Consider the following 10,390-nt stretch of genomic DNA (forward strand, 5'->3'; position numbering starts at 1 on the left):
AGATAGCCCAATAGTTGTAATTTTAAAAATGTGAATTTATATACCGTTTTCCATCTTTGACCTACGCGCCCGTCTTTCTTTTCGGACATAACGCAGTTTTCTTACAGACGGAATTGTCGTCAATAAATTTACATATTTAAAATCGATAAACAATTTCTAATTATATTTAAATGCTTTAGCATTCAATAACCTCCTCCCCGTGGTGTGAAGACATTTTATTTCTAGTTTCTCAAAATTGCAGCACATGTAAAGTATTTCCGAAATTCCTATTGTTGATCAAGAAACTACAGTAATTGGTTTCTTTCGCATCTTCCTCTGTCTGCGCAGCATCGGAGTCTAAACTGGCCCGTAGAGTCTCGGTCCCGACTATACCGGTTCGTATCGTCGACAGGTAGTCGTTAGATCGGAGTAATGAAAAATAATAAGGATAGCAATCGCATAATAGCTAATAAACGGTTGGTATCGAAAGAAGGTCGGAGATAATTGCGGTGGCCAGTTACGTGGCGCAGCTACGGCGAAGAAGAAGAAGAAGAGAGAGAGAGAGAGAGAGAGAGAGAGGGGGGGGGGGAGGGGAGTCTAGATTTACTTCCTGTATAATTTTATTCCCCGATAAATCGGCGCTAGCGCTTCTTTCACTATTAACCGCGTCTTTTCCACGGACTACTAGACGGCTACCTTCGAGCCGAAAGGTGAGGCAAGAGTTCCGCCATGTCTTGTTAGGTAAACAAAGTAGTACGTGTGCCTCGGCCTGTCAGTGGCACATCGAAATGCATTTCAGCTCGAAGGTGGCGGTTTCCACTAGTACGTAGAAGTCCGCGGTGTTTTCGCGGATGCGAAACATCGAAACACACCAGTGAGAAACTCGTTACAGTATGTACGGTACGCGCGCGCGTATATCCATCTTCGCGCAATTGCGCAATCATAAGTCGCTGAGAAAGCGCAATGTGCTCTTCACGCTCTATTCCTTTACTTCGCACGTCCGTGTGCTCGCCGACATGTTGCACGATTAATTGCTACGGCGTGATACCGAGGAGATCCCCCGTTTTTAATGCGCGAGCCGCAGTTTTCCCGTCGACGCGCGAGTCCTCCCCGATCGCGCCGCGAATGTGTGTATTTTTCCGAGAGAGACGATCATCAACAGTCAGCAGTGACGCACATGATAAGAAATTAACAGCTAATATCATCAGTTTACTCCTTATCGAGACCCTGAAGAGACCTTTCAATTCGGTAAACCGAGCGAGAAAATTAAGAACAATGTAAATAAAAGACCAGACCTCTTGAAATAATGGCAAAGTATGTAATCGTAGACGCTTCATAATCTTTCTCGCCTTGAGCGTTGAAAAGATTTTGCAAAAGTTGTGTTAAAAATTGTCGCGCTTCGTTACAAATTTCTCTAGTTACAAGGCACGACGCAATTAGTCGTTCGCTTAAAAGGCAATTTAAAAAAAAATTATGACAGGAGCACTGGCGATAAGTCAATCGATAATCGGCCTCCGACTCGGCCGACAATCGACTCGAGCGTACGTTTCGCGATGCCTGAGCTCGCACGAAGCGGTCGCCCGTAACGAGCGAATAATGACCTGGGTCGCTCTCACGCGTCTGCCTCTCAGCTGTTCACTTCCGCTAGTGAAAGGTGCATGCACCGCAGCCGGGAGCTATGATAAAATGCACTTACGTGCATCCTCGTGGCGCGCATCGCTCGAGCCAAATGCACCAGCGCACCGATCGGCGATCGGCAGCGACGGGTAGATCGGGCACGAGTCGTCCAGATTGCCAAATTAGCAATAACGCGCGGACCTTCGAGATCGAAACTTGAAAATGGCAGCGCGCGAAACGTTACGCAATCGCAGCGAGAGGTCCACGAGGGGAAGAGCTTTCGAGAAATTGCCGAGAGATCCGAGAGAGTAATCTCTCGGTTGGCGCGTCTCTGTTTCATCGAAATTCTCTATACGGGATCCCCTCGGATTATACAGACGTCGACTTCGAATCTTCCATTCCTCAAATGCTCCGTTATGCAATTTGCGCACGCATACCACTGTCGCGCGCTATCTCTCGCGCTTCGTATGCATCATACGTGCGGATCTAAGTAGATGATTCAACCGATTTTCAAGAGAGAAACGCGGGAGGGATTCCTGAATGTTTAAGAAAGTTTATTCCCCGTCCGTTTAGATCGTAATCGCAATTTTCCTCGATTCGTAATACGCTTCGAAATACGAAATATTTCATCAGAAGAGAGCGCTCTCTTCCTGGAATTAATAATTTCTAGGAAGAGAGCGCTCTCTCCCTATAATCCTGAAAAATTAACTGTACCTTAATTTGCATTACAGCTTCCGTCACAAACTTCATTTTTTCCCTTGTTAAAATAATTTATCTCGCCGTTTTACGAAAGGCAATTTTACGACGTCGTTATCGAGCCGCCTGGGAGCGTAGAATTTATTTCGCACAAATCAAACTAAACTGGGACATTACAGACGTAAAACTCGTTTTTATAGGAAGCCAAGAAATCGGAATCTGCCACTGACCTTGATATCAAATTCAGGAGACACCAATTAGAGAAACACGCGACACGCATTACGCAAAGATCGTACGCCAATCGTTATATCTCGCAGCCTTGGAGATATCGCTACTTTGGATCGAAAAACAGCTTCATTTTCGCAATACCTCGATTGTATTCATGGAATTCGCCTGAGGATATATTTGCTTGAATTTTGCTGCATAACGATGGCACATACGTCAAAGTACAGAGTTAGTTTATCTCGAGTTTTAATCTCGACTATGATCTCGAGTGATTCTTTTAAAATACTTACTTTCTCAAGCAAAAATTAGAAATTCAAAATTAAACAATTTGGAAAATACTTTGGGATAATTGAATAAAAGATTAGTATATGCATACAAATCGCTCTTTTGTAATAATTTATAAGACAGTGAACTAATAGCCAATAATTATTTTTTATTTTATTACTTTATGGGTGACATAATATATATATTTTAATATAAGTAATATGAAAATATAACTAATTCCGTGTAATACTAATTTATATTATACGTGTAATATTGCTCTACATTTTGAGAGAAACTGATATACACAATATATCATAACAAGTTTCATATGTTTTCTAACAATATATAAATGTAACTAACTAAAATGTATAATGACGTAATAGTTAAATTAAAATTTATTAAAATATTTCAATACTTATATATTATCTATTTTTAGATCTATATTGTTTATCTCGAAATTATGGCACAGAATTACTAGCTTGCGAAAATTTTTTTTAAAGCTTTACACAGAGACATTTTGTTAGCAAGGCTTGTCCATTTTACTTCTGCGTTTCGTAGATATGACATTCGGGCTTGGGAGTTGAAAAGATTTCTTAAATGTCACATACGCAACGTGAGTGTAAAATAAGGGATGAAAACGGGAAGACATCGGCGAAATCCCATCACGTACGGCTTCGCGATTCTAACGGTTGGAATTTCTAAACCACGTCGCGTGGCGTCGTCTGCCAAGCCGTGCAACATAAGTTTAAAACAGTCATACACGTCTTGCCTCACAAGTGGCGCCTGTCCAATCGGTTTAGATCCATATTCATAAAGCATACCGGCGTACTTTGTTTGTGCAACAAACGTATATTGCGTACGATGCGCAATTACAAGAATCTTTTAATGGAAACAAACCTGCGATCTGATAAATTCGATTACGTAAGCTTAGCTTGATATGCAATGAATCGTGAAAAGTTACAAGAGGTGGGGAAAGATTCCCAGAAGTGGTAAAATGAAGAGCGAAATTCGAGTCCTGCATTGATTCGACGTGTCAAACAGCATCACACTCGTAGGACCGGGTCGGTTTCGATCTCGGCCGCATCCATCTCGGTCGCCATTCTTCTCCTGCGTGAGCAGTGCGCGAGATTGGGCAGCGGTTTGTTCTTGCACTTCTTGGTCCAGCCATCCCACGCCTTGAACCCTTCCTGATCGAAGATCTTCTTGGCGCACGCGATATCGTCCTGTATGTCATCGTTCAGGAAGTCCTCGCAGCGCTTATTGCAGATGCCACCTGTACGTCCCCGGGTGCACCACTTGGCACTGTTAATCTGCAGGATACCATGAGAATAGCTGGAGGCTGTCTTTGGTCCGGTTAGCAGCGCGGTGTTCATCTTACTTTCGCTTTGCATCAGGCAGACCCAGTTACTGATTAAGGACTTGCTGATTTTCGCTCGCTCCAGCTCCTTCGCAGCCTCGCATTCCGTGAATGTCTTCCCCTCCACCGGCAAACTGATAGTTACGACCGTCAAGACGAACGAGATCACCCACGATCCCTTCATTTTTCGACGAGAATGAATATTCGTCGAGGCTACCTGGCAAGTCGTATAAAAGGCGTCGTTCTCGATCACTTGAGTCACTAATTGAGCGATTGCTCGAGCGAATCGAGCAATGAACTTGCGACACGAAGCGATCCAGCGGCTGTCACGTGCGAAGAATTCAGTTGTCGGATAATCCAGGGAGGCTTAAACCTCAGTACGTTGCAGCCTTGTAGGTAGACTTTTGCATTAATGTTTAGGAAGACACATTAATAGTCAATGAAGATCTTGTCAGTCCGGCGTCTAATTCGGCACTTCAGCAACTTTAATTGAAACGTATTTGTCGTCAATCGGTGCGGTTTCCAATAAAGAAACTGACGTAAATTAACGACCTCGCGTCCCCCTTCCGCAGCGTAACGTGGCGCAAGGTGTTGACAACGATCGCACTGAGGATTCACGCGGAACTCTGTCTTATAAATGCGCCGTCTGTGCCGCTAATGCCGCGAACGATCGCAGACGACCTTGAGCTTGAGCGATATACGCTATTATCTCCCAACGCCGTAATAAAACGCAAGCCGATAAGACCGCTTCGCCTTCCGCTGTCGCGCGCCGCATATCGTGGCTTCGCTGAGCGCGCCTCCGCCCGTTGCATCTCCCATGGCTCTCCACGAGAATTTCACACTCGATAAGAGCGACATTCTCGAAGAGGTCATTAGCGTTTTCTACGACAAACACAAGATAATAGAATCGAAGTGTGTTCTCCAGTGCTAGCGACCCCTTCGAGGAAAATAACGCAGCCCCTCCTCCAGTCCCAGTGTAATTCTCCACGTGCGCGAGATCCTCGGGAATCTCGGGAAACCTAGCTCACGGAGACAAATCGCGACTTACAAAATTGCCTGTCGCACGAGCCGTAAACATTGAAAGCCAGATACTTCACATTTTGTTCTCTTGCTACGGCGGCGATCGAAGTTTTCCGGAAAAAAAAGAAGAAATAACTTGCAACGTTACATTGTATCGACGCGGCACATTATTTCTTCACTAGTTTTGAAGAAACTACTGTCGCCAGTGCGTTTGTTTCCCGCGAAATTATCAGATGCGTCATTCGAGTATAAATAACGCATAGCCGAACGCGGTTAATTTTGCACAGCGACGCGATAAGCATTGTTATATAATATTTGTTGTCCACAGTCTAAATCACAATTCTGAATACTCATGGTGCAATGCACCACATAAGGAAAAGTCACGCCGCTCTTCCGCGAAGTGGCGTTTTGTTATTATTTATTGCCAAACAAATCGTACGTTGCAAATTATCGCTGCTGCGTTTCTAAATTTATTTGTTTTTCCCCCCGTTTCGTCGAGCTAATCGAAAGCTCGATAAGCTATCACACGTAGCGCCGGCTGTTAAATCGATTTATTTCTCGATTCTTACAACGCAACAGATATTTTTATTTGCAGTTTGACCCGCACCCGCTTCTGATTGCGGAGTTTCCCAGAAACACCGATCTCCTCGCGATGAGTTCGATGAATGATTGATTACTAATACCAACAACTTCAAATATCGATAAGAAAATTAGAATAATTTACTGTGGCGAGACGGAATTAACTGATTCCAAAGTTTAACGAAACCAAGAATTCAACGAAAAGATCTCGTTTAACACATAAAAAGAAATCAAACATTTTTAAATAATAAAAACAACTTATGCTGCATTAGCAAAATTGCAATTGTATAAACAATAAAATTAAGATTGAAATGCTTATTCACATCCTGTAGATTTAAATACGCAGAAATAAAGGTATTTGTAATAAAATTCAAACATCGATAAAATCTGTTTAAGACACTTCTAAAACGTTAAGACTCCACTTAAATGTTTTATGACAGCTTTACAAATAAATTGAAGGTGAGAAGCAAATGAGTAGATAAGCAAAAATTTAAATATTATAATAAAGATTTATAAGTATTTGTGAAGTTGTCCATCAAATAATTAAATGCTTCGTTAAAAGTAACAGCATCGAAGAAAGATTCCCTGATCCATGCTATACATATATTTACCCTTTAGATTTTAGTTTAGAGGAATGACAAAGTATTGAAATGACGTTATTACTTAATATTGGATTTTTATTCAGCAAAGCGTGAGTATTATTCCAATTATTGTGGACAGAGGCGTTTTACGTGTAGATATATAAATTGCGAAGCGCGCAACGCGACAATTTAGAAATATCTATATCGAAATAATCGTAACGGCGCGTTTACATTTGGCAGTACACGAAATTGCGTCGAGAAATAGTTTAAAGGCACGATAATATCACATTTACTTGTAACACTTACATTTACCTACCTAGCCTAACGATTTAATTAAATGCATGTCATTACGTTCGATTCCTATGCAACTATCGGCAATTGCAACCGCAGAAGTGCACGATACTCGTCTGCTTTTAGCCTCAGTAAGAAGAAAAATCATTGGGCGGTGGAGAATAGTGTCATCACACAAAACTAACGACAAAAATCGTATTACGTACCTCCTTAACGTTACAAATCTATCAGCATTCCAGTGACTTTGGTGATCGTTAGATCGCCAGCTCTATCTTCAAAAATCGTAATACCAATTACGCTTCACGAACGAACTCGTGAAAATTATATTCTCAATTAAAGCTTCGGTATATACATTTGGCCACACAACGAAATATCAGGGTGTATTGATTTGTCATTTGTTTGCACGGCTCACGCAACTATGCTCCATATTTACACAAACAGCGTGACTAACGAGACACTCTGGCACCTAAAGGATTCGGACAGTTCGGTTTCTCAGTGTCCTTCGCGCGACCGAAGGTGTGCGAGAAAGATATTTTGACAATTTCCGCTGGGATTTCTAATAAAATTGTATCGCCCGACCGTCAACGGCCGACAGTCCCAGTGCGCCAGATCCATCGTTAACCAGCGGGATTCGTCCTCCTCTGTCGTCTTTCTTTGGCGAAGCGTAGTATGTTCGGGTTGCCGTAAATCATGTTGGCCAAGGTCTCGACTCCGGCGTACGTGTCAGCCTTGGAGCCCATGCACATGGAGAACTGAAGGCTAGAGAGCTCTTTGCTGCACTCTATCTCGTGATACACGTGCACCAGGTGCCTGTCCGCCGCCCTGAAGACGTCGAGGCCCGACTTGACTGCCTTCTCGAAGAATTCCACGTCCTCCTTGCCCCAACCCTGAATCGAGAGATCTAGACCGCCCACGGTGCGATAGTCGCTCTTGTACAAGGAAACAATTCCGAAGCCGTACTGCCTCCAGTGCCCAGAGATCTCGTTTATGGTAAACTTGTCCTGCTTCCTGGCGTCGCCGTAAACGACTTTGGGATTGTATTGGCTGAAGACTATCGGAAAGTATATTCTTCGACCCGATAGCGTGTTCAGGCGTATCCTGTTGAGCGCCGAGCCAGTGAACACGATGTCCACGTCGATGAACAGCATCAGATCGTCGGCCTGCATCTTCGACGCGCCCAAGTCTAGAGCTCGGGCCCGGGAAAACTCTCCGAAGACCGGCAAAACCTCTATGCTGGCACTGCGATATTTGTACTTGAGCTGCTTGACCAGATCTATCGTTTTGTTGAAGGTATTTTCGCTTTTGTGCTGGTAGAGCACGACGAGCAGGGACGTTTTCTCGTCGCTAGTCAAACAGATGTCCTCGTAGTTCTGGAGGAACCTTTGAAAGACCTCGTAGCGGCCCGACAGAGGTAGGATAAAGTTGATGATCTTGCTTTGCACCGGATCGTCCTCTTGAGAGTCGAAATTGAGATTCAGAAAGCCACGGTGGACTAAATTGTGAATAGACTTGCCGTCTGACTCGTGCCGAGGTTCAACTTCGATGCCATTTACTGTCTCACGCATCTCTAATCCTGCAAGAACATTTAACGTCTTTTAAATGTAAATTAGTACTTAAATGTAGTTCTACTTAAATAATTTAATAATATTAATTTAATAATATATGAAATCATGTGGTTATATTATCATGAATTTCATCATGCGAAAACGTTAGACTCCAATGAAATCTTTTATTTCAAGTAAACTAGTTATTCAAATTATAATTTAGTAAATAGGAGTTTATGAATGTAACAGCGCACCGATAAAATGCTGATGGAGATAGACGTGTCTTCTGACAGGGAGAGTAACCTTCCTGCCCCGGTACTTTCGATAAACCAACAAAAGATCTAATATCGTGTCAGCTCCATAAGAATTCACCCTCCTGTACCCGTAAAGAGCGGACCGTTCCTCGACAACGCGGCCCCGCTGCCTTGAATAGGAATTAATGGACGCCATGACCTCTCGAGTGATATCCTCCAGACCCTCTTTGATGTCGCTGTGAATACGTCGCCTGGGATTAGAATCGGTCAGACTGTATTCCAATTTCAAGAGGAAGTTCCACGGGATCACTTCGTCGCTCGTCGCCGGCTTGAACGAACGAAGACTCGCCGGCACACCTGCACAAACAAGACTTTAGTTAGCAAATCAATGAATCCAACCGGTTTGCGTTATTAACACCGAGTACTGAAACTTGGTGCATCTGAAAAATACGTCGCCGATTCGAGATCAAGGCAGCTTAAAAATTTTATGAAAGTTGAAACTTGAAGTAGGCTGGGGGTAAATTTCTTTTCTCCGCGATACCCGATATTTAATTATATCTGTACTTTATTACATAAGATAGATAAAAAAGATTCCTTTTTTCTAATTGTATATAGAGGATATAAAAATAATATTAGTATAAAATTGAGAAAATTCGATATTAGAGAGTAAATGTTTGTCAATTAATTCTAGTTGATTCACTTCAAATAGAGTGTTGTAAATTATGATTACGAATGGAATCGTAAAAACGTAACAATTTTCAGTCGACAACTTGGGAAAAGAAAAATATATAAATACCGTAGCATGTAACATGTTCGATTAATCGCTCTAATGTTAATCTGAGAGTATCATTGCAACACGTTCGATAAGAAAATCGCGTTTGTACCAAGCGGTTATGAAAATGACAGAAAATTAAATGGAGGAAGTTAGTTAATGTGGTAATTTCTTTTGAGATCTTGATGTTCCTTGAACCGCGACCGCGATTGCACTTTTACCGACAAATTATGCCCGACTCGAGTTTTCCTTGGGCGAATTCTGATTTATTGTAGCGTACTGTGCACGAGTTACGTGTATCAACGTAATAATACGTGATTGCGAAATTTAAGAGAAATGTGAATAATAGAAATGGTTGGAGTAATATAGAGAGACCGCTCTCGATTATTTACGTCTGCTAAATACATCGAAATGTGTCGTGTATCTAGTTTCAATTTCATGTGTCAAACTCTTAGAATTAATCAAGCTGAATAGCTTTATTAATAAGAACGCTAGAAACGCCATACTAAGTCATAAACTCGTCGGTCTAATCGAGATATACGCATTCAGAGAAAAAAATAATTACTACAACTATAAAAATGTGAACAAATAGCACCTCAACTTTTTGTCATTGGTTATAGAAATTAAAAAAACTATAGTGAATTGAAATACAGAAATATTGTCAGATTTATCAAATGATATGATTAATACAACTATATAAATAACGTTGTTGTTGTTCTAACATGATTACCTAAACTATATTTTTATGGTCATTATTATCAAAACATTTAGTTGCTTGAAACATAATGTAACGGTAATACGGATAATCAAAATTTATCTCTCAAAACTATATAAGGTCATCTTACCTTATATTATTCCCCTATTCTAGCAATTAAAATAATGACATTAATGAAGTTCTGAAACAATATAGTTTATGTGTGACAAAGGCTCGTATGATACAAATCAGAATCGAGAGAAAGGGCTCTGAGCCGTGACGAGATGTATGTGTCAATATTTAAAAATAATTTATTGTTATAATAACATAAAAATTAGACGTTTCGGTCGTATTCTAGACCATCTTCAGTACAGTAATATTATATAAAGTTTCGTGACGGTTAACATTAAACGTAAGTCGTGTACAGCATAGTAAAAACGCAGTTTGGAATAATTATCATGTACGCAAATGAGTTATTAATTTGTTGGAAGTGCTGTGAACTGGATCAATTTGTTCA

The 10,390-nt window shown here is 41.4% G+C and overlaps 2 protein-coding genes across 5 annotated transcripts in view; both read right to left on the bottom strand.

Moving 5' to 3' along the window:
* Positions 1–3,018: 3,018 nt before the first annotated feature.
* On the bottom strand, positions 3,019–4,786 carry LOC105558928 (lysozyme-like). The gene has a single exon (XM_012006868.1). The coding sequence runs from the start codon at positions 4,320–4,322 to the stop codon at positions 3,825–3,827; it is 498 nt and encodes a 165-aa protein (XP_011862258.1). The 5' UTR covers positions 4,323–4,786; the 3' UTR covers positions 3,019–3,824.
* A 1,610-nt stretch (positions 4,787–6,396) lies between these two features.
* The window catches only part of LOC105558929 (chondroitin sulfate synthase 1), a 28,623-nt gene continuing 24,629 nt past the window's right edge, over positions 6,397–10,390 (bottom strand). For all 4 annotated transcript variants that reach the window (XM_012006870.1, XM_012006873.1, XM_012006871.1 and 1 more), the window contains 2 exons: positions 8,408–8,764; positions 6,397–8,182 (listed from right to left, as the gene is read on the bottom strand). In XM_012006870.1, coding sequence (XP_011862260.1) covers positions 7,227–8,182; positions 8,408–8,764 — 1,313 coding nt within the window. In that variant the 3' untranslated portion in view covers positions 6,397–7,226. The remainder of the gene's footprint in view (positions 8,183–8,407; positions 8,765–10,390) is intronic.

This window comes from Vollenhovia emeryi, unplaced genomic scaffold, assembly GCF_000949405.1.
Source record: "Vollenhovia emeryi isolate VEMERY1.0 unplaced genomic scaffold, V.emery_V1.0 DF939304.1, whole genome shotgun sequence".
NCBI lineage: Eukaryota > Metazoa > Arthropoda > Insecta > Hymenoptera > Formicidae > Vollenhovia > Vollenhovia emeryi.

Coding starts and splice junctions, on each gene's coding strand:
- LOC105558928 (XM_012006868.1), bottom strand. CDS start 4,322: ATGAAGGGATCGTGGGTGATCTCGTTCGTCTTGACGGTCGTAACTATC.